The following is a 23,218-nucleotide window of genomic DNA, read 5'->3' on the forward strand; positions in this document are numbered from 1 at the left end:
GGAGCTTGTGGAATGCCAAAAGTGACACAGCTCCCAGAATTTGAACCTGGGTTTCTTTGATCCCAAGCCGCTTGTGCTCTCTCTCCTACCTGGCTCCTGTGGGCAGAGCCCAAACTCTTGAGCAGGAACACTCACAGTGGGTTGTCTCTGTGTACAACTCCAGGGCTGTTTGGCTACGAGGTCTTCTTTGCAGAGGTCCCCAAGGCCAGGGCATGAGGCAGATGGTTCTGACTCCCTCTTCACCCTGTGTCTCAGCCCGTCAGCTGTGCACCTGATGTGTTTGTCTCCCTGCCTTCCCCAGTGACTCTTTTGCACGCAGCATTACTCAGCAGGAAGTGGGGTGACTGAGAACCTACTTCGGGGGACCTGGAAATAAGGGCTCCTAATGAATGCCTTGTTGCAGAAGCCCAGTGGGCTGACCAGATGCTCAGTCTAAGGGTGCCAGAGGACACGTCCTGTTCCCATCCGCTCTCCTTAGAAGTCCTCGGGGATTAACCTCTTCACCCTCCTTGGTTTCTGTCCCGGCTGCTCACTAGTGAATAGCATATTCCCTGTGCTGGAGAACTTGCAGGCTCCCCGCTGTCTGCAGGCCGATTGAGCCTGGGGTGAGAGGGGAGTCTTCAGCAATTTGTTCCTGCTGCTGCTCTGCTTCCAGATAACCTTTCTGAGGCAACATTCAAAACAGGGTTGGGTTCTTCCCTGTGGAACATGGCCTTCTGGGCCCAGCCAAGTTCTCCTCACATCTACCTTGACTGTCCAGTTCTTCACCGCTCTGTTCCCGATAGGTAGCACAATGCCTGGTCCTGGTGTTTTAGCAGGTATTTATTGAATGAATGATGAGTGCTAAGTTAATTCTGGGTAAGTTTGAACTGCAGAGTTCAGACAAGGTCCCTCTCTCTTCTGCCTCCTACTTGTGTTGATCATCCTGACGGACAGATGGTTCCAAACGATCAGTATCTCTGAGCCCCCACAGCTTTTAGAGCATGATGGTGCCCTTGCAGAAGGTTTCTGTCATGCTCTGGACCGTGAATTCTGCTGTGGAGTCAGGTAGTTTACTGAGGAGTAACTTTCAATGCAGAGAGGAGGGGGCCTGAGAAGCACTGACAACAGGACGGGCAGAACGGCTGTGTTGGGTACCACCTTGGACCTGTGGGGATCCAGAGTTGGTGGATGGAGTTCAGACTCACAAGAGCACCGGCTGAACTGGGGTGTGATGTGGAGTTTCAGGGTTGGGGTCACAGGAAAAGAGCATTCTGTTAGCTTTCTGTTATGTCTGCAATCCGTGCTGCTCTCCCCGCCTTTGTCCTGTGCATTCAGGTAGATTTTGAGCAGGCAGCCTAGAACCAAGGGTTGGTACAGGGAAGAAGGTTCCAGGTGTGTGGCCTTGTGTCTCAGACTAGGGATCTTCCCAGGTGGCTCAGTGGTAAAGTATCTTCCTGCCGATGCAGGAGACACGGGTTGCATTCCTGGGTCAGGAAGATTCCCTGGAGGAGGAAATGGCAACCCACTCTAGTATTCTTGCCTGGGAAATCCCGTGGACAGAGGAGCCTGGCAGGGTATAGTCCATGGGGTCACAAAGAGTCTAGACAGGACTGAATGACTAAATAACATCATCATCATCTCAGGCTAGAGATAATGGCTCCGGGTCTGGGTGTCTCTCACGACTTCTCCCATTAGACAGGTGGCACGCAGCTGTGATGGGCTCTTCCGAGCTGAGCTCAGGCTCAGTGTCTGACAGTGTTGGACCCCTGTTTCCTGGCTGCCACTGCAGTCAGACTCTGATGCCTTTGTGCTCTCAGGGAAGGCTTCCGAAAACTCTAGCCGTGACTCAGCTGTAAAACCCACAGGAGCTGGCACAGAAGGGTGAAAGTGGAGAAAGTTAACAATCAGTCTAAAAATACTACTGCTGATTTGGTCTCTTGTACCCTCTGAGGTAGTGCTAATGAGCTGGAACCCTCTGCCAGGTCTTCTCCTCCCTGTGACTTCACCGAGAGCCGTCCGTAGCTGCTGCGGATTCCTGCTAGTGTGCGGGTGGGGTAGGTCCTCGGCTCCAGCAAAGCACACGGTTCTCCTTAGTCATATTTGCAAAATGAGGATCCACCATCCACTTGGCCACCAGGGCCGGGGGCACCTGGTAAACCTCAAGACTTCCGTGTTCCCTGAGTTGTAGAGGTCAGGATAGGAACAGAGCAGAGAGATAAGGGCCTTGGCCTTGGTCAGAGCAAAGAAGTCAGAATCACTGGAAGGTGACTATAGGACACTCCCTGCTGCTGCTGCTAAGTCACTTCAGTCGTGTCCGACTCTGTGCAGCCCCATAGACGGCAGCCCACCAGGTTCTCCCATCCCTGGGATTCTCCAGGCAAGAACACTGGAATGGGTTGCCTGCCATTTCCTTCTCCAATGCATGAAAATGAAAAGTGAAAGTGAAGTCGCTCAGTCGTGTCCGACTCTTAGTGACCCCATGGGCCGCAGCCCACCAGGCTCCTCCGTCCGTGGGATTTTCCAGGCAAGAGTACGGGAATGGGGTGCCATTGCCTTCTATGAGGACACTCGCTACCCCACCCTTAATCCATCTAGGTTAACATTCAACATCTGACCTTGATGAAGCGCTCTGTCCTGTGATGGCTAGTGGAGGTTGAGATCAGTCATTGGCCTGTAGCATAAGGGACCTGTCACTTCCACTGGATTTTAGGTTGTATGGCTTGAGGAGTGACTTTCCAGTAGGTACACTTTATTCTTAAAGTTAGGAAGACATGGCGGCTCCTTCCATCTCGATTCCTGGCTGGTGGGAACCAGTGCTGCTTGTTGAACATCCTTGTATAGGGGAGATGTGGTCTCATGGGCTGAGGTGAGGTGCCAGCTCCCTGAGGAGCCCAGTGTCTCTGCTGCTCTCCTCCCTTTGATCTGTAGATGCTCAGAGAACTGTCTGGCCAGGTCCTTCGTGAGATTGGGCTAAAGACAGTCAGGCCACCATAGAGAGTTAGACCATGAGTGACAGTTTCTGGAAACTTGGCTCCTTCTGTGGATGGAAGGAAATATCAAACCCCCTAGAAAATCCTTGCCTCTTGCTATTAGGTTTTCTTGTCTTCCTCGTATCTTCTAGTCAAACTCCTCTATTCTTGGCCCCTTCCAGTTTAGTATTTGCAGGAAACTGATGTGTGGAGGTGCTGACAGGACTAGGTGTGTTAACTCTGGGACACGCTGATCTTACATGTTTGTCTGATGGCACGGCCCCCCGCCCCCGTTTGCCTGTGTGGCTGGTATAATGTTCAGTGGGGGCTCTTCCCTGCTTCTTGTTTCTCAATGTAGAAGTGTTTTTTCAGTGGCTGTGAGGATCCCAGGGAGAGTGACCCTCTTCAGCCTGTATCTGTATGTGTTTAATTCTCTTTGGAGAAAGTATTTGAAACTAGTGGAAGGAATATTGTCACAAATTTGATAAGTAACTGTTTTCTCAACCTCTGTTTTGGTGAAGGGCAGGGTCAGGATGAAGTAAGTAAGGTTTTTTCCTCTAATTCCAAATTGTATCTAAGGCAGCACTGTGTCCTTAAATTGAGTAACCTTTATAGGAAAGGGCATAGCTTCAGTGAGCACACTGCTCCTGGGGATACAGTACTGCTTTTCTTGCAGTGCTGTTCGGCAAGCATTGATCATCTGCTTTCTGCCAGCTGTTGACTAATTACTAATGGAATGAGTGGTAAAGATGGTCCTTTGGTGTGCTTCGTAGAGAAGGCAGAACTCTGTACCCATGTGTGCCTGCAAATATCTGTACAAGTGTTTTTGACCCTTAAAAAAGCTAGTTTATTTTTTTCCCCATTTATTCTTATTAGTTGGAGGTAAAAAGCTAGTTTAAAAGATTTCCCCTAGAGGCAGAGGCTCCAAAGGTCCTCAGGTGCCATTTTCCCCTTGGGATTCTAGTCCCAGTTAGTTGTGCTTGATTTCCCTTTCCTGGTCAGATCAGCTGCCTTGAAAAAGATGAAGAAAGTCAAATGAGAATTGATTAGTTTTCTTTCCTGTCATTAAAAATTTCTTTTTGTTTGGAAATTTCAAATTTACAGAAAGTCACAAGTATAAAATTATACAAAATTCTTTTATTCAGATTCTCCTATTGTTGACATTTACCTCATTTGCTTCATCATTTGCAATTCTCTCTCTTTATATATCTCATTATATAATTTCTTTCTGTACCATAAGGACTAGAGATGTTCTAACATACACTGACATACAGTAAAAGCTATGAACATCAGTCAACTTAAAATTGGTAAGCATACTCTCATTAAATTCATGCTCTCATTGTTCACATTCCAGTTTTGCACAGTGACCCAGTAGTGTCTACACAGCATTTTTCTCTTCCTTATCTCTTAGCAGTTGCCTGCCTGAAGCATTAGGCCCATGCTCTCTTTGTATTTGCTCCATATGAGGGTGTGAGCTTACAGAGTTCTTGTCTTGAATGTTTTTCACAATGTTCAGTTTGTTCCTGTCTGTCACATTTCCTGAAACTATTATCACAGTCCACGCCAATCTTTTTTAAATTCTTTATTTGTTCCTGGTTAGGCCTCTCTCCCTCTTTCATCTCCCCCATAGTGTGGGTGGCAGGCTAAGGGGATGTCTCAGAGATCAAGCTCCCTGGGTCATGTCATATGTAGCCACCTTGGTTTCTTTTTTCCTGCTGGATGTCAGTTGCTGTTGTGCTGTAAAAGCTGTATTTGAGTAATACAGTTTTTTAAGTCAAGCAAAGAATTACTTAGGAAAGGTTTAGGGGTGTGGTAAAGGGGAACTGATTAGAAGCTTGGAGTAGCAAGCCTCGGGTTTTTCTAGATTAGCGCTTCTCAGACTTTAATGTGCACACAGATCTCCTGGGGATCTTGTTAAAATGCAGGTTCTGATTCCGTAGGTCTGGAGTGGGGCCCAGGATACATTTTTAATGAGTTCCTACAGCAGCAAGGTCCTAGAGAAGTTTTAAGACTTGGATGATTTAGATCTCAAGGTACTGACCTCTGGAATCCAGAGATAGCTTATCTGTAGTTGATGATCTTAAAGGAATTTGAACAAAAGAAAAGTGTCAAGACCAGAAGATGTAAAGTCCTGAGTATTACAAAAAAAAAAAAATAGTGAATGGTGTGTTGCAGAGGATAAAGCAAAGAATCAAAGATTGGGTCCCACTCTGTCACTCACTACCTGACAAACTCACTATAAACACTTGGCCTTTGAGCCTTGGTTTCCTTTTGTTAAGATGGGGCAATAATACCCCGTTCTTAAGATTCAGCTTAAGAGTATTTATCTAAAGTGGTCCTGACTCAGTATCTGGAATATCCTAGATGTACAGGGAGTGGAAGCTGCTGTGAGTGAGTGGTTGGAGCTTCCTTGAACCTGGTCCAGATTGTCGAACAGATGATTTGGCCATGAACTCTGAGCCCTTAAGGAAGTGGAGTTCATCAGTAGCCATCATCGGTTGTCATCCCATTTTCTTCTTAGACAGGCTTATTATCCAATTGGAGTGTTACAGACATAATCTCTAGCTTTGACACAGGAATTTAACAAAGTCTCAAGATATCTTTGTGAGCATGTCAAAGAAATTTGTAAGCTAGTTGAGGTGGATGGGTTTGTGACTATTAGATGCATCAATACAGTCGTGAACATAGATTAACATGAATGAGAAAGGTGGTTTACACTGGCACGCACACACCTTTTTAAAATGTTGGCTGAAGACAGTCACTGTAGTCCATATTTGTCATCTTCGGTGCCTCCAGACACAAGTCATTTGGGCCTGACATCTCCTTAAGTATTTGTCTGCATCCTGCTTCATGCCGTTTTCCCCTCGACAGCTCTTGGAGTGCTCTGCGGTGCCACCCTTTCCTGGGATCAACAAACTGCCCTTTATCTTGTTTGTCTCTGGGGGATGGATGGATGGTTTTTCCCTTCAGGATGATGTTTTCTTGGGTGGAGACTTCTCCTCCAAGCCTCGTCTCCCTCACAGACATTCTTTCCGTTATTCTTACCAGTTCCCCAGGCCTTTACCTTCTCTGAGGAGCTCAGTGTCCATGTTACGTTTTAACCCCAGGCCTGCTTGTTACTGTGGGTCCATTTAAGGATGCCGTCCAGCATTGTAGCCTCCACACACCCCACCTCAGCCACCTCTGATCACACAGGCTGACGGCACCATCCTTGGGACCCAGTCTTCTCGGTCCCCTTCCCCTGTCTCTCCCGTCTGCCCCTCACTCCCCTAGTAGCTGACAGCACGTGGCCACTGCTGGTTCTCTGTTTGCCTCTAGTGTCGTTCACCTGTGACATGACTGTGTCTTCCATCCTCTCTGTGGCTGGTCCATCAGCCCATCGATGGACGCATTTCCTCCTCCACATTCTCTTTGGAAAGACCCCACAGCCCGTGTCTACGCAGGCTCCTGACACTGCCTGTGCAAGCCGCCCATGTCTGACTTGACCTTCAGCCTCAGCCGGGTGCTGGCTGCCCGCCCCGTGTTCCCAAGGTCCCTGGTCAGCCCCTCGGCTGTCCCCATAGGCGCTGCCGCGTGTCTCCACCCTCCCTCAGGATAAAGTCTAAACGCCCTAACCTGGCTTTCAAAGCTGTCTAAGATTTAATTGTTACCTCTTCATTCACCACCATAAAGTTGTTTCCATAAAATGTGAAGAAAGATGAGGCCCTTCAGGGCAGTGGTACCACTTTTAAGACCAGTACAGGTGATCTGTATTGTCAGAGAACTGTCAGTTTTCACAGTGCTTCTTGTTTGGTTGGTTTTTGCCACATCTTGCAGCTCCCAGGAAGAGCCTGGACTAAATCTTCGCATCGCCCACCCCCCTACCCTCTCAGCATGAATTCCAGGGCCCTGGGCTGTGTGTGTCATTGCGACAGGGCTTTGTCAGGCGTATTTGAGAAACTTGACAGATAATTTCTGATGGGTGTCGGAATTCAAGCGTGAGAGACACTTGGTTTCAGTATGCAGTCAAGTGCTTGTGCTCAGGAAACTAGTTAAAAGAATGTTTCCTTAAAAAATGAAGTCTTTAAGTGATAAACTCCCCAACACACACACACACGAGACTGGCCTCCAGCCCTCTTGAGTGTTGGCCAGCAAGTGGAGGCCCTGATTCTCCCCCGTGCGGGCGGGAAGGTAGACTGGTATGTCTGCTTTGGAGGAAGGTTGGATGGTTTCGTTAAACGTTAAGGATAAATTCAATAAAATAAAGAAACACATCTAAGACCGTTGCCTGCATTAAAAAAAAGAAAAGGATACAGTGCCTTCTCTTGATTCTCTCTGTGGATCAAGTTAAGGATACCCTATCTCTCTTGATCTGAGAGGGACGAGTGGTTGGCTGAGGGGGGAGCAGGCCGATCTGATCCTGTACAAATGCTCTGTGGTGAATGGTGTACCCTGGAAGCATGCTTTCACTTTGATTTCATGCTTGGTGAGGTTTATTTGTGCCTCCCGAGACCCACCACAGCCCCAGCCAAACACTCAGACTGACTTGTATCTCTAGAGGAAACCAGCTTAGGTGACTTGTGTCTCACTCAATCACTAGTGACTAATTGTGAGGTGGAGCCACTCACAGCCACTGTGTATTGAACAGTTTCACACGTAAACACATTATTTTGGTTTCACTTCATAGCCTTTTTGAGGGGAGTGTTTTCCCCTTTCTGCAGGTGAAAATAAAAAAATCAGAGTAACGAGGCTTCTTTCTAACCTCAGTGCCACCATACCTCTATGGTCAAAGCCTTCTCCCACCCCCCCTCCCCACCCCCTTTTAGTGGATAAAAGGGTGTTTTGCTTTGCTCTGGATTCCTTTTTCCCCAGGGCCAAGTGTGGGAAAATGCTACTGTCTTCTGCTGTCCACTTTACCTCTCTTATTTCTCCTGGCCCTGAGGAGAGATCACTCTTTTTTTGATGTTTAATATTTAAATATTTATTGTGCACTGGGCTCTGCTGTGCTGAGCGCTTTCCATCTGCTATCTTAATTACTGACCCCTCCTGACCATGTTACGAAGCAGTTGGTATTCCACCCAAGATTCCATGAGAAAAGGGAGACTCAGAGCTTCCCAGAGCAGGCAACTGTATGAAGGTGGTATCAGGCTCAGCCAGGATTGCTGTCAGCCAGAGCAGCTTAACCACAACGTCACTGCTTCTGTCCTAAATGTTTGAAGTCCAGGGTTGTCTAGGAGAGATTCTGCATGGGCTGGAATTCTGCATACAGGAGCCTCTCAGATGAGATGGATACTCATGCTCTGCCGGACTTCTGGGCATGGCATGGAATTCTGTGTTTTAGCTACATAGTGTTGGAAAGAAGGCGGGGGGTGGTTCTTCTGATAGACACGTTGGCAGGCAGCAAGGAAGGAGTATGGTTTGGGCTTCGTAACTGTGCTGATGGTGTCTCCTGTGATGACATGGGCATGTGTATCCAGACATTGGTAGTGGCTTTCACGAGGGCCCCCCAGTGGCACAGAGTGTCCCAAATGCTACCCAAGACCCAGGGACTTGGGTCTTCAGAAAGCCATCCTATTCCTGCCTCTTATTAGATACCCTGGGTGTACATCTGCTCATTGTGCTCATCACTGTGGTCCTCTCAGGCTTTTGGTAGTCTTGCCTCAGTGTGTCTTGCTCTGGGTGTTAAAGGGAAAGCTCTTGTCTGGGTAGAAGACTAAGAGGTCATGAGATTTTTTCCCCCCCCTCTTCCTAGTACTGAGCATGCTCCATAACCCACTGGGCAGTGTTTTGGGAAAGCCCCCCTTGAGCTTCCTGCCTCTGGACCCACTTGGATCTGACTTGGTGGACAAATTTCCAGCACCCTCCATTAGAGGACCACGCCTGGACACCCGGCCCATCCTGGACTCTCGCTCTAGCAGCCCTTCTGACTCGGACACCAGTGGCTTCAGCTCGGGATCAGATCATCTCTCAGATTTGATCGTATGTAGCATACTGGGGGGTTGGTGGGGAGGGCAGGTAAGCTTGAGCACGTGGGGTGCAGGCTGCGAGGTGGGGTGATGGGAGGTGCTAGGACTTCTGAACCTCGGCAGAACAAAGGGTGCCCTGTGAGCGCACTCGGAACCTGAGCTGAGGCCTCTTCACCAGTTACTGCATGAGCTGTTAGAAGACAGTTTCGAGAGTAAATAGGAGAGTCCTGGCAGGATTCTGAACTGTAATTTGTTCCCTAACAAGTTAAAACGGTGACCACAAGCAGGTCCCTTTGATTGTCTGGCTGCAGTTTATTCCCCTGTAAAGATTGGGCTTCCCTTGTGGCTCAGCTGGTTAAGAATCCGCCTGAAATGTGGGAGACCTGGGTTCAATCCCTGGATTGGGAAGATCGCTTAAAGAAGGGAAAGGCTACCCACTCCTGGAGAATTCCATGGACTGTATAGTCCGTGGGGTCACAAAGCATCAGACATGACTGAGTGACTTTCACTTCACTTCACAAAGTGGAATTAGATGAGATGCTCCTAATTCTGTTCGTTGCTTTAGATGGGGCTCAGTCTTAAGAATCTGCCCGGTAACCAGCTTTAATATTGATACTTTGAGATTTTTGTTTAAAGAATTTTCTCAGATCCCTGCCCCAAAGGTTGATTGATGAAGGGATATGGACAGACAACTCACAGAAGAGGAAATAGAGGCAGTATTTCAACTTACAGGAGATACTTTATTGAGTAATTATTTCAGTTTATTTCTTGATAATGTGGTATATTTTTACCCACTTAAATTAGTAGAATTTAAAGCCTTGACACAAGTGTGTAGTGAAACTTGTGTTCTCACACGCTTTTGACGGAACACAGAACCCTCGTAGAAAGCATTTTGACATCTTACGTCTAGGACTGTGACCAGAGAAGATACAAAATAAGAAGAAGCTACACCTTAAAGTTTTTATTTATAATCCTGAAAACTTGGAAAATATCTAAATGTTTAGCATTAGGTGGAATAGGTCAGTGAAGTGTAACTTGTTCCCTAAAAAGAATATCATAGATTAACTAAAAATGGTTATGAAGATTGGCAATATGAAGGAAAAAACTGAATTGGGGAGGAAAAAACTGAATTGGGGAGAAAAAAGTTTATTTAAATTATGATATAAGAGCAGCTGCTCTTAAAAATGCATAGGAAGAAAGTCTAAAAGAAAATATATCAAATACTAAATAGTATTTTTCATAATTTCTATAGTGTAATTATTACTTTTATAACAGCTGTCATTTAAAAACCTCTGTCTTCCTTTTTCCTTCCCTAGTCAAGCCTCCGAATTTCCCCTCCCCTGCCCTTCCTGTCTCTGACAGGGGGCGGCCCCAGAGACCCTTTAAAGATGGGAGTTGGGTCCCGGATGGACCAAGAACAAGCTGCTCTGGCTGCAGTCACTCCCTCCCCAACCAGTGCATCAAAGAGATGGCCAGGAGCTTCTGTGTGGCCGTCCTGGGACCTCCTCGAAGCTCCCAAAGACCCTTTCAGCATAGAGAGAGAGGCCAGGCTACACAGGCAAGCTGCAGGTAAGTGTGGGCATACACATACAGTGGGGCCTGAGCCCTTGTTCTCAGGGCAGGCAAATGAACTGTCCACAAGAGGACTTGATTGCATGGTGAAGTCTCTGCATCTGCACAGAATGATCTGTTCTGAGGAGTAAGTGCTAATGGGGACAAACTTGGGAACGTCTTTGAGTTGGAGCAGAGAGGGAACGAGATGACCGAGAACCACAGGGTCGTGCCTCTTAGCGTTTGGATCCATCTCTGACTTGTTCTCTTCCATGGAGATCATGCAGTACTGTTGCTTTTAAGTCTTTGCCTGGGTGGATGCTTCAAGAGAAACCCTGGCAGTGCTGCCTAGAATTTTGTCTGCCTCCCCCTCACCCATCCCCATTCAGAGACGTGTCAGGCACAACCCACACTGGAGCCTCCTTCCCCAAGACTTTCTGCTTGGTATACAAGGGATGTGTGGGTTGTCCGTTTGTCCACCTCCAAGGTAATGGATGTCTGTTGCCGTTGCTTCCCTATGAAGTAACTTTACCATGCTTTTGGGTGAGGCCATTATATCGACTTCTGTTTTTGTTCACAAAATATTGCTGATGGTGCCTAAATTTCCTGCTGTAGCAACACATTGGACCTGTGCCTTTCAGAGAGTGGCCTTCTGTGTCATTGTCCTGAATGAAAATGATGGTTCATTTCACTCGCTGTGCAGTCCAGTTGTGGAGGAGGAGAGTAAAACAGGCAAGGACTAGTTGGCACCCACTGAGGTCAGTCTCTGATCTGCAAGGGCACAGACTGAGTGGGGACAGGATTGAATACTGGTATGATAGAAGGCTGGACCGGCCAGTCACCAAGAACATCAGAGACTCGAGAAAGTTTAGGGCAGGCCAAACAGAAGATAGTTTCAACTCTATACAGCAACAAGGGTTTCTTAAGGGTTTCTTAACTGAGTCAGAGAAACTTTATAAGAGGTATGGACAGAGTTCTGTTTGGTATAAACAGGAAGCTGAGAGATTGGGAGAAAATCTCTTTATCTTACAGTGCTGACATCAAGAAGGCCCAGTGTCTCCTTCAGCACCGTAAGGATAGGTCTAGAGATGGTGCGGAATGGTTCTGACTTGAAGCGGTTGTGACCACATATTTGTCTTGCTGGTGGTGGTTCTTACTGTCAGTGTCCTGACTTGTGTGAGTGATGAGCTCATGGAGCAGACAGGAGAACAGAATGACGTTCCTTATTGGAACATCTGCAGAGAATGTCCATTTGGACCAGGAAGCATTTAGGATGTTGTATGAAAAATTGTCCAGTTTGCTTTCAAGTACAGGTGTACCTTGTTTTATTGAACTTCACTTTATTGCACTTTACAAATACTGAATTAAAAAAATTTTTTTGGAGTACAGTTGATTAACACTGCCGTGTTAGTTTCAGGTTATAGGGGTGTATGTATCTATTCTTTTTCAAGTTCTTTTCCCATTTAGGTTATTACAGAATATTGAGCAGAGTTCCCTGTGCTATACAGTAGTTCCTTACTGGTTATTTATTTTAAATAGAGCAGTATGTACATGTCAATCCCAAACTTCGAATCTATTGAGATTGCTTTTTTTTCCCCTAACAAATTGAAGGTTTATAGTGACCTGTGTTGTCAGATGATGATTAGCATTTTTTAGCCAATAAAGTATTGTTTTTTTTAAACATAATGTGGTCACACACTTAATAGACGATAATATAGTATAAATACAACCTTTATATTCACTGGGAAACCAGAAAATTTGTATGATCAGCTTTATTACAATGTTCATTTTATTGTGGTGATTTGGCACAAAACCCTGAAATGCCTCCAAGGTATGCCTATAATTCTAAATTCAAATTAATTGGTATTGTAAGCAGTGACTAGATAGAACTGTCTTCTGGTGAGTGTATCAGTTTTATGTTTGAAAATTGCTCAGGTTGTGATCGTTTTCACCCTGCACGTGTGGTTTGCTGTCCCAGTTTTAGTGGAGAAACAGAACTGGTGAATCAGGGTTACCATCCTGGGCTGGCAGGTTTGGAGAGGTGTCCGGTGTCTTGCCTTTCAGAGTAGTCATGGACGTTTGCCCAGCAGCCAGGCTAGGGATGGTGGCCTGTCTCTCCTTCGCAAGCAAGTTCACCACAGAGAAGGGCAGTGCCTCTGTGGCTTCTCTGACTCCTGTTTCTCTTTGTCTTCTGCCAAAGCTGTGAATGAAGCCACCTGCACGTGGAGCGGCCAGCTCCCTCCCCGGAACTACAAGAACCCCATCTACTCTTGCAAGGTGTTCCTAGGAGGCGTCCCTTGGGACATTACGGAAGGTGAGCTCTGAGTCCTTCTGCTTCAGGTTTTGAAGGTGGCCCTGTGTTTCCAGAGCATGAAACTTGGCCTTGAGGCCAGACCAGGAGCTGAACCTCTGCCCGGGGCTCAGGGTGTGACAGGAACAGCTGTGAGGGGAAAGGTGCCTTCATAGACCCTGCAGTGCTGCTGGGTCTGGTGCCCACACGTCACTGGAGACCTGGGGCCAGTTCAGAGTTGTTTGTCCAGGAGGACAAGCAACTCTGGTGGCCCTGTGCTCGTGCCTTCCTGGGGAGAAAGCTGCCTCAGTGTCTGCCATGCTTTTCCGTCTCTTTGCAGCTGGATTGGTTAACACCTTCCGTGTTTTCGGCTCTTTGAGTGTGGAGTGGCCTGGTAAGGATGGCAAGCACCCCCGGTGTCCTCCCAAAGGTAATATGCCGAAAGGTAATGCAGACATGGTAGGAGCTTTTTCTCCCTCCCCAGTACCTGATTGCACTGGGGGACGCTGGGATGGCACATGCATGCTGGTAATGTGGTTCGGGTGTTCCAGAGCACAGAGCTCTTGGCACTTCTCCTCACCCAGCACACCCCTGTGTTCCTTCTGAGCTGATGTTCCACGTGTCCATCCAGACTCACACTGCAGTGGGGGCTGCCTGGAAAAGCCCATGCACACCTCCCTCTAACCTGAACCCCAGCAATTCCTGTTCTCTCAAAGTGAGGTGTTTGAAAAGCTTTCCTGTACTTGCCTTTCCTGCCCAGTGATGCTGTCGCCTGACCTGATTCTGAGATCCCTCTGGAGTTAGCAGGAATGAGGACCAAGTGTCTGAGTCCTCACTGGTCTGAAATGAGATTCCCTCCCTGTAGAAAGGAGCAGGTGCTATTTTCATGCTGCCCCATCTTCACTGATGTACTGAACCAGTGATCGAACTAGGCTTTTAAAGAGTACCTTCGCCCCCTCGCCACAGACCCAGTGTTGCTACTTCCCCCAGGAAAGCCAGGCTTCCTGATGTGAGCATGTTTTGTGCTGTGATGTGAAGAGCTGTGAGGTGACGACGGGACCCTCTGTCCTGCCGCACCCACCCTTCCCTTACTAGATGGGAAATGGTGAGCATCCCTCCCCGCATTGGAAGTAGGACACAAATGTGTCTTATCCATATGCCGTCTTTCTTGGGGGGGGGGGACCAGCAACAACACTCTGCCGTAAATGCCCGGCTGAGGAGTAGCCCCCCCAAGGGATGTTAATGCAGTTTCTCCTTCCCTGGTAACAGGGTATGTGTATCTGGTCTTCGAACTGGAGAAATCTGTCCGGGCCTTGCTTCAGGCTTGCTCTCATGACCCGCTGAGCCCGGATGGCCTGAGCGAGTACTACTTCAAGATGTCCAGCCGGAGGATGCGCTGCAAGGAGGTGAGCTGGCGCAGAGCCCTTGCTGGATCAGGGGCCTGGCTGTGAGGAGGTGGGCTTCATGGGGAGGTGGGTACGCAGGTGCAGACTGAATTCCTACTGAGGGGAGAGGGCTGCTCTTCTTGCCCCGCGGTGAGTGCGGCAAATACTCTCTGAGGTATTAAAGCTGCCGCTGTCACCTCCGGGCATTAATGGTCTGTCTGTGCTCCTGCTCATGGAAATCAGACTGTGTCCCAGCTCTCACTCTCCTTCCTACTCTAACCAACACTTCCTTCCCAAACCTCTTCTCTTAGAAATGAGATGGGCTCTGCTTGGTCTTAACATCGACAGTTGTTTCTTCTAGTCCTGCCCTCAAGCTGTGCCTGCTGACCTCCCAACCTGTGGTGGGTAAATCCCTCTGTAGCCACTGCCCTCCCCCCCCACATGGTGACTTCTGCGCTGCCATTCAGGGCTTTCTTAGTACGTGGTTCTCTCCATCTGATTCTCTCTCCCTTCACATCTCTGCTGTGTCAGCCTTGTGTGCGATTAGCATCATGAGTCTCAAGCGAGGAGTCATCCTACCTGGGGCCTCACTGCATGTTCTTGGACCCTGCCTCAGGATCTCTAAGTCAGTTTGGTTGGAGCTTGAGAATCTCCACCTTAACCAAGTTCCCCAGGTGGTGCTAGTGGGTGGTGTTTGAAAATCACTTGTCAAAGAAAGTTCTGAACTCAGGAATCAGTGTTACTTTTAAAAATTTGATTCTAGAGTGTATTTTGTGATATTGGACTAGATAGTCAATATCTCTCAAACCTCATTTCCTCATTAATAAAATGGAAAGTTGAAATGCCTGTATTAGTAAAAAGATCTGAAGTTGCCAGGACTTACAGGTTTGGAGGATGAACACACAAAGCATAGAAGATTATGAGGATGGTGAGGGTGGTGAAGGTGCTGTCTTACAATATTAAAGTGGTAGATTGTTGTTCAGTCGCCCAGTCGTGTCCAACATGCCATTATACCGTTGCCAAAAACCCCACAGAGTTACAGTGGGAAAACAGACACCAAGTGTGAACCCTGGTGTAAACCGTGGAATTTGGACAATGATGTCAGTGTAGCCTCCGTGATGGGAACAAATGCACCACTGCGGTGCGGAGCACTGGGAGTCAGAGAGGCTGTGGAGGCAGTGGGTATACAGGAGCTCCACACTTTCAGCTCAGTTTTGTTGTGAACCTAAAACTGCTCTAGAGAGTGAAGTCTACTGAAAACTGTGGGGTAAGGGGGAAGATGCCTGCTTCACTGAGAGGGTCACACTGGATTAAAATAAGAGGTCCACATTACAGGGCTGACTCTTGGTTTTACAGATGTTTCCTGGTGTTGGTATGCATTTTGTCCTCTGGCTGCCTGCAGGGACCCACAGCTTCCCCCCCTTCTCCTCTTTCTTGCTGCGTGGAGTTCACACAGCTATCACTGCTTTCGCAGTGAGAGGCTACCACGGACCCTCCCCCTCGCCAGTGCCCCTGCAGACACCTTCCTGCCTCCTCATCACCTGGCAGTGCTGTAGTCTCTCTTGGGTGCACGGACTGTGGGCTGCCCTGGTTCTCATCCTTCTCTGACCCTCTTTCTTCCTTGTATCTCCCCTCCATAGTAGTAGGTATTCGATGCCCCCTCTTCTTTCCCATTCAGACAAACTACTCACTTTTGTGGCCCTCTTCTTACCTTCGACCAAGACTCACCTCTCTAGGCTCATGTCCTGCTTGAGCCCCACCATCCTACAGGGCCTTTCTTCAGGATGTGCTGTGATCGTGTACTCTGACGTTTAAGGAAGAGACTTCACTGGTGACTCAGTCGGTAAAGCGTCTGCCTACAATGCAGGATTCCTGGGTTCAATCCCTGGGTCGGGAAGATCTCCTGGAGAAGGAAATGGCAACCCACTCCAGTATTCTTGCCTGGAAAATCCCATGGATGGATGGAGGAGCCTGGTAGGCTACAGTCTGTGGGGTCGCAAGAGTCGGACACGACTGAGCGACTTCACTTTCACTTTTCACTTTGGAACGCTTGGTGGCACCCAGGATGTGATACTTTCCCATGGGAATAGAAAAAACAAGGTGGGCTTTTGCATCTTCAGTGAAATCGGCTCCCCATGGTAATGAACTTCTGCCAGGGTCTCATTCCAAGGTTACCTCAGTCTGTAACCCATCAGTCCTGATTCTTCTCATTTTCCCACCATGCCCAGGTGGTCTGGATTCTGTAGATTTTCCTCTAGAAGAATATTCTTGGTTGTAGCCTGTTCTGTGCCCAGCTCCCCCAGCCTTCTCCTGGTCTTCATCACCTCTCCTCTGTACTACCGTTTTGCCTCCTTGCTGGTTTTCTGCCTCAAATCTCTTCCTGCTTTGAGACCTTTTTTAAAAACAAGCAAACAGACTTCACAGATTAATCTTCCAAGAACACTTAGTGATCATCTGTCAACCCACTTCATTCTGGAGCCTCCTGCCTGCTTTGCCAGATTCTGTTCTAGGCTCAAGGGGTTTGGAGGCAGAGGGCACAGTCTGCTCCTGCCCTGGTGTCTTTCTGCTCTGCTGAACCACAGGGACCTCCTGTATGTGACCGTTGACCCTGCATCTCTCTGGCTATCCCACTGCTCCTGTCCAAGCCCTCTGATATGCATGTTGGGCCAGTAACCATTCCACACAGATACCTTAAGGGTGGGTCCCCACTCTCTGTCCTTCAAGCTCCTGTCCTGCGTTTCTCTGTGAGCCCGTCCTGTCCAGGGACTCAGGACCATGCTCTGTGCTCATCAGTGTCCATGGTCCTTTGTTGGAACCCCACCGTTGGAGGCTGTGACAGAGTACCAGGATCCTGGATGTGATAGTTCGGGACAATTCTTATTCTTCAGGATGAGTGACTACTACTCTACCATTTGTTGTCTTTGCACCACTTGGGACTCACGGCCTCAGTGAGATTCAGGTCTAGCTGTACTGGGGTTGAGGGTGCCTGGGACCGTGTGGGGCTCAGCCTCGCATCTGCAGCACGTGCCTCCCCCCTGCGGGAGCCCCACCATGGCTCCCTGCCGGGACTGACACACCTGTGGGTGCTTTCAGGTGCAGGTGATCCCCTGGGTCCTGGCCGACAGCAACTTTGTCCAGAGTCCCTCCCAGAGGCTCGACCCCAGCAGGACGGTGTTCGTGGGTGCTCTGCACGGGATGCTCAATGCCGAGGCCCTGGCTGCCATTCTCAACGACCTATTTGGTGGTGTGGTGTATGCTGGGATTGACACAGATAAGCACAAGTATCCCATTGGTGAGTGTCCCACTTCTGTGTGGGACAGCTGGGTGGCCCCCAGGGTGTAGACCAAGATTGTAACACTCTCCTATGGGAGTGGAGGCGAGGCCTGACCTAGGCCTACTCATCAGCATATACCAGCAGTATAGCATCTTTTTCTAGGTATGCTACCAGTACTGACCTCTCTGTATCCACCCCTCTCCCCCCACCTCCCTTGAAGGGGAAAGAAGTTGATAGGAGCCCTATAGGAGGTGATGGGAGGTGAAAACAAAACAGGAATGTTGGTTTGAAGGTCAACATTCACAGCCAAAGCATTCTGAGACAGACAACAGGTAATACTTTATTAAAAGGCTGGGACTTTCCTGAACTTGCCTGGTTTCCTCTATTAAGAGGCCTTGAAAAGTGGTCTTGTCCAGGGTCAGAGACCAAGCCAGGCTGAGGCAGGACTCAGGGTGACCCAGGCAACAAAGTGTGGTCACAGCTCACGCTGTCCCAGTGGAGGGGAGTCTGGGGGCCTGGCCACTGAGAAAGGTCAGGTTCCCAGTCGTGACAGAATCGTCTCAATGCTGGGGCTTGGAGGTGGAACAGAGCCTGGCCTTCCTGATCAACACCGGCTCCCCCCGCCCCCACGCACCGTCTGCCTACCCACGGCGCGTCTGGGCAGGAAGGAGCGTGGTGTGAGCATCGCAGCAGAACTGCACACTGGGGGGGACCTCAGAGCCCACGGGGCAGAGGCAGCGCTGGGCAGAGGTGCTGCTCTGACTCCCCTGCCTGGCCTGCCATCAGCTGTGCTCTGCCTGTGTCTGGCTTTCCACTCTGAACTGGAATAACCACGCCTGTGGGTTTGCCCACACAAAGGAGTCTCTTTCCTCCCCCGAGGGGCCATTTCTGAGGTGCTGTGCCACCATGGTCTGCAGTTGCAGTCTGACATGGTGCCACCAGCTGAACATGTTGAATGCCACCTGTTGAAACGATGATATGTTGGGTTAAAGAAAAAATATTACTGACATTAATTCCCCTACATTTCGTTCATTCCACTACCTTCCTTAGACGTGGCTACTGGGAATCGTTAAATTTACGTGTGTAGCCTGCATTTATGTTTCTGTTGGGCAGCACCATGCTGATCTAGGAGCAGGCTTTCCTGAGTGTTGACATGCGGCCTTTGGGAGACTTGGGCTCAAGGGTAAGTTTCCCATCTTCCATAGGCTCTGGTCGTGTGACTTTCAACAACCAGCGCAGTTACCTGAAAGCAGTCAGTGCTGCTTTTGTGGAGATCAAGACCACCAAGTTCACCAAGAAGGTGAGTGAGCTGGTCTGCACCCTCCTCTGGGCCATCTGAGAGGTCTGGGCGGCCACCACTCAGGGCCGGCCCACCACGAGAGCGGTGCCATGCTGGCTGTGAGCCAAGCTTCCACTGACGCACCTGAGGGTCAGGGTTGAAGGTGGGCCTGGTCTCGGTTGATGAGAATGGATGAGAGCCTCAGCATGGGGTCACCTTCCCTCACTGTGGTCCTTGACCAGCATTGCAAGCTAAGCTGACTTCCATCCTGACCTGCATCCTCCAAGCACTTGCTTTTTGCTGGGCGATAGCGTTCCATGTGAGGTTTGCCGAGAAGGCCAGGCAGTAACGTGGGGTCACCATGCTGTGCACAGCCAGCCTGGAAGCTGCTGCGGAGATCTTGTCTCTCTCAAGGATCTCTGGGTCCTCTGCCCTATTTCTCCCTGGGCCCCTTAAAATAGGAACCACCTTGTGCTCATATAGGTGACTCACACCCACCCTTCTCTTGTGGCCCCTCTGGCTCCCCGTGAGAAGCAGCCCCTAGTGACCCTGCTCTGCCTCTGTCTGCAGGTTCAGATTGACCCTTACCTGGAAGACTCTGTGTGCCATCTCTGCAGCTCCCAGCCTGGCCCGTTCTTCTGTCGGGATCAGGTGAGGCCCCTGGGCACGTGAGCGGTTTACAGAGCCCTTGCCCTCTGTTAGACGTTGTCTTGTCACACTCGTCACATGGAGCATGGAGGTCTCAGGTTCCTCGTGGTTGTCTCAGAGCAGCAGAAGCAGCAGTGATGCCGACCCTGAGCTGCAGGGAAAGCCCGTGGAGCTGTCTTGGTGCTGTGGCCTCCTGTCCTTGGGGCGTGCTGTGCAGCACGGTATTGCTGCTCATGGGTGGTTTCCAGGATGACAGGGACCCAGGCAGGTGTGGCTAGCACTACCTGTGAGCCAGCCAGGTCCTGCTGTTTTGGCTCTAAGCCCTTTAGGTGGATTCTTCCTAGGCGAGGCATCCGTCTCTGTTGACTTCTGAATCTCTGGGCTGCTTTGGTGCTGCTACCTGGTTTGTACCCAGTTGTCAGAAGCAGGCGGAAAGCAGCACGGCAGCTTTGTTGCATGTTTCTGGGTGGTGGAGCACAGATCTGGATTTATTGGACGCAGCCTGTCATCCTCTGTAGTGTGTCTGTGTACTCATCCCCTGAGGATCTTGTGTCAGTGCCGTCTGATTCAGCAGGTTTGGAGCATGGCCTGAGACTCCCTGTTTGTGACAAGTCTCCAAGTGGCGCCCATGTTGCTGTTGACAGGAGTTAGGGACCTGGTCAGGTACCAGCACTGTGTCTGTATTTGCAGCTATGTTTGCAGTGGAGCTGTCACTCAGGTTTGGAGTCTGAGTAGATGGTAGTTAAACCGAGGCTGCAAGAGGAGGATGTGAAGTAAATGTGGGTTGCTGGGGAGAGCTTGATGGCGTGTGAGTCTGATCAGCCTCTTCTCACAGGCTTGTGTATGTCAGTGTGTTTCACAGATGGTCCCTATTTTCAGATATCTGGCAGTTAGTGGCCTGCCTGAGGTTACACAGCCAGCAGGATTGAGGGGCTGGGACCGAGATGTTGATCTACATGCGCAGTCGCCTCTCCTCACTGAGTGTAATGACGAAGCCACGCTGCCTGGCCTTAGGGTCTGGAGTCACTGTCTTTGAACGCTCTCCTGTATTGTGCGTGGCCGTGTGACACATGTGCGCCACAGGAGGTAGGACGGGCAGGGACTGGAAGAGCACCTGGGTGCTCAAACTGAGGAGGGGAGCTGGCGTGGCCACTACACACTAGGAGCCCAGCGTGCGCAGTTGAGTGCAGGCACCCACAGAAGCCGGCCATGGCTTGTGTTGGGGACAAGAGGAGTCCCTGGGGCCCGCAGAGGCCATGAGGAGTGCCCACACCCTCGCGGGTCGCAGCGGGCAGTGCACGCGGCCCCCCGGCGGGTCTGACCCAGGCCTGGCTCCTCTCCTCTCTCCCCTCGCAGGTGTGCTTCAAGTACTTCTGCCGGAGCTGCTGGCACTGGCGGCACAGCATGGAGGGCCTGCGTCACCACAGCCCCCTGATGCGAAACCAGAAGAACCGCGACTCCAGCTAAAGGGGCCTGTGCGCCCAGGGCCGGCCGCCTCCACAGCCGGCCCACCTGCCACCGGCGACCAGGGAGCTGGCTTCCCGAGGACAAGGGAAATCGTAGTCACCTTTGCACTTGCTGAATCTGTCTTTGTTTCTGCACTAATTAATGCACAATGAGTTTTGTCGGGTTTTGTTTTCAGAGGGTGTGCCAGGGCAAGGACCCTCTGGCTCACCCTCCAAGCGACTCTGTAGTTTTCCCAGATTTTAGTTCCTCATTTTGCCGATGAAAAGCAAAAAAAAAAAAAAAAAAAAAAAGAACTACGTGTCCAGAAGGTATTGACACGACGCCTACATCTAGGTTTATTTATTAAAAGCGCTTTTTTACATTCCTTGCAATACTGATGGTGATGATGTGCAGGTCTCATTGGTTTCATTCTTGCAGTTGCCATACAGTGCCTTTCCATTTATTTAACCCCCACCTGAACGGCATAAACTGAGTGTTCAGCTGGTGTTTTTTACTGTAAACAACAAGGAGACTTTGCTCTTCATTTAAACCAAAATCATATTTCATATTTTACGCTCGAGGGTTTTTACCGGTTCCTTTTTACACTCCTTAAAACAGTTTTTAAGTCGTTTGGAACAAGAGATTTTTTTTCTTTCCTGGCAGCTTTTAACATTACAGCAAATTTGTGTCTGGGGGACTGCTGGTCACTGTTTCTCACAGTTGCAAATCAAGGCATTTGCAACCAAGAAAAAAATTTTTTTTGGATTTAAAACTGGACTGGATGAATGATGTTTGAGCGGCTGCTGTATATAGTTTTAAAATGGTTTATTGCACCTTCTTAAGTTGCACTTATGTGGGGGGGGAGGGTTGATAGAAGTTTTTAATCACAAAGTCACAGGACTTTTTTCTTTTGTAACTGAGCTAAAAAGGGCTGCTTTCTGGTGGGGGCAGATGAAGGCTCACAGGAGCCCTTTCTCTCAGAGGGGACAAGTACCCTACCCTGATTTCCTTCGTTTGAGAAGCATATGAAGCAACAGTTGCGGTCGACTGAAATGCTACTGGAATTTGAAAACTTGACTTTTTCTTTCTTCTTTCCTTCCTTTTTTTTTTTTTAAAAAAAAAAAACAAAACAAAACTACTTGCCCCTCTTTGGGAAGCTGTGTGCCAAAGAACCAGTGTCATAACGCCCCTCCTCCCTCCTGCTGAGCTGACGTTGCATTGTTGCATATCCCAGCTACTCTGTGGGTTTCGTGAAGCTGTGTGTGAAGTCTCTACCTCATTGTAGTATATGCAGGCAAGACTGCACTCTCCTACAGGTGTGTGGAGTAAGCTGTGGTGTAGTTTTTTTGGCACATAATAAACACGTTGCAGCAGAGTTCCGGTTCTGTCTCTGTGTCTGAGGTGGGGGAATGGGGACAGTGAGACACTTAGGATTTCAGAGTAAAAACGCACATTTCCTTGGATCTTCTATAATGGATGGGATTCCTGCCCAGGTTAATGGAGGGGCCATGTGGAGACCTGCCCCTTTAAGTCATTCTTGTTCACTTCGTGCACCTTGAAGGTGCCTTTCTGGTAAGTGGATACCTCTGGTCCAGGTATGTAAAAAGACCACACAAATAAACTTTCTCGGGCTCCTCTTGGGCTTTCCAGGTGGCAGAAGTGGTAAAGAACCCACCTGCTAATGCAGGAGGCAGAAGAGACACGGGTTTGATCCCTGGATCAGGAAGATCCCCTGGAGGAAGGCATGGCAACCCACTCCAGCATTCTTGCCTGGAAAATCCCATGAACAGGGGAGCCTGGCAGGCTGCAGTCCATGGGGTCGTGAAGAGTTGGACACGACTGAGTGACTTAGCAGGCAGCAGGCAGGGGGCTCCTCTTCTCGTCATCCTAGACCCGCCTTGGAGGGACCGGAGGGTAGCTCCTTGGGGTCAGCACAGGCCACTTGTTCTCAGCTCTTCCTGTACGCCTTGGAGCTTTCTTCTTCTTGGGAGGCTTCCTATCTCTTGGAGTCATCTATGCTGATCCAGTTCTTTACTGAACAGGAGTAAATTTTTGCTATTCTTCGGGATTGTCACCTGGACTCTAACCTCACAGGCTTCTAGGATTTGTTAATCCTGGTCTACTAATGATTTTTTCAGGTAGGTCGTGCCTGGGCCTAGCTGCTGGAGTAATTTCTGGAAGATTCCATTTTAGTCATTGGTGGAGGGAGCTCTGCATGCTGAAGCATCCCTTCTGTGAAGAGATGCAAGAACTCACTGTCATGGTGGGTGGGGAGTCCTGTCAGCCAAGGCGTGGCTGGCTGCCGCCTCATTGGAAGTTCACTGGTAAACTCCTGCAGCTCTCTCGGAGCAGGGGCTGCTCCTGTCCTGTCCTGTTCAGAGTCATCTCTTCTCTCGGTTCGTCTCATTCTGGTCCATATGCTGCTTTCAGGGCACAAGCTTCCTCTCCA

At 49.3% G+C, this 23,218-nt stretch overlaps 1 protein-coding gene across 8 annotated transcripts in view; it reads left to right on the forward strand.

Moving 5' to 3' along the window:
• Positions 1-22,144, forward strand: part of CPEB1 (cytoplasmic polyadenylation element binding protein 1) — a 113,399-nt gene extending 91,255 nt beyond the window's left edge. For 5 of the 8 annotated variants that reach the window (XM_070478293.1, XM_070478289.1, XM_070478290.1 and 2 more), the window contains 9 exons: positions 8,683-8,909; positions 10,213-10,465; positions 12,648-12,761; positions 13,078-13,182; positions 14,007-14,143; positions 17,216-17,414; positions 18,602-18,696; positions 19,246-19,326; positions 20,680-22,144. In XM_070478293.1, the coding sequence (XP_070334394.1) occupies positions 8,683-8,909; positions 10,213-10,465; positions 12,648-12,761; positions 13,078-13,182; positions 14,007-14,143; positions 17,216-17,414; positions 18,602-18,696; positions 19,246-19,326; positions 20,680-20,790 (1,322 nt within the window). In that variant the 3' untranslated portion in view covers positions 20,791-22,144. The remainder of the gene's footprint in view (positions 1-8,682; positions 8,910-10,212; positions 10,466-12,647; positions 12,762-13,077; positions 13,183-14,006; positions 14,144-17,215; positions 17,415-18,601; positions 18,697-19,245; positions 19,327-20,679) is intronic. The other 3 variants (XM_020895177.2, XM_020895178.2, XM_070478291.1) reach the window with 2 other exon arrangements.
• The last annotated feature ends 1,074 nt before the right edge of the window (positions 22,145-23,218 follow it).

The sequence above is a fragment of the Odocoileus virginianus genome, chromosome 16, assembly GCF_023699985.2.
Source record: "Odocoileus virginianus isolate 20LAN1187 ecotype Illinois chromosome 16, Ovbor_1.2, whole genome shotgun sequence".
NCBI classification, from domain to species: Eukaryota; Metazoa; Chordata; class Mammalia; order Artiodactyla; family Cervidae; genus Odocoileus; species Odocoileus virginianus.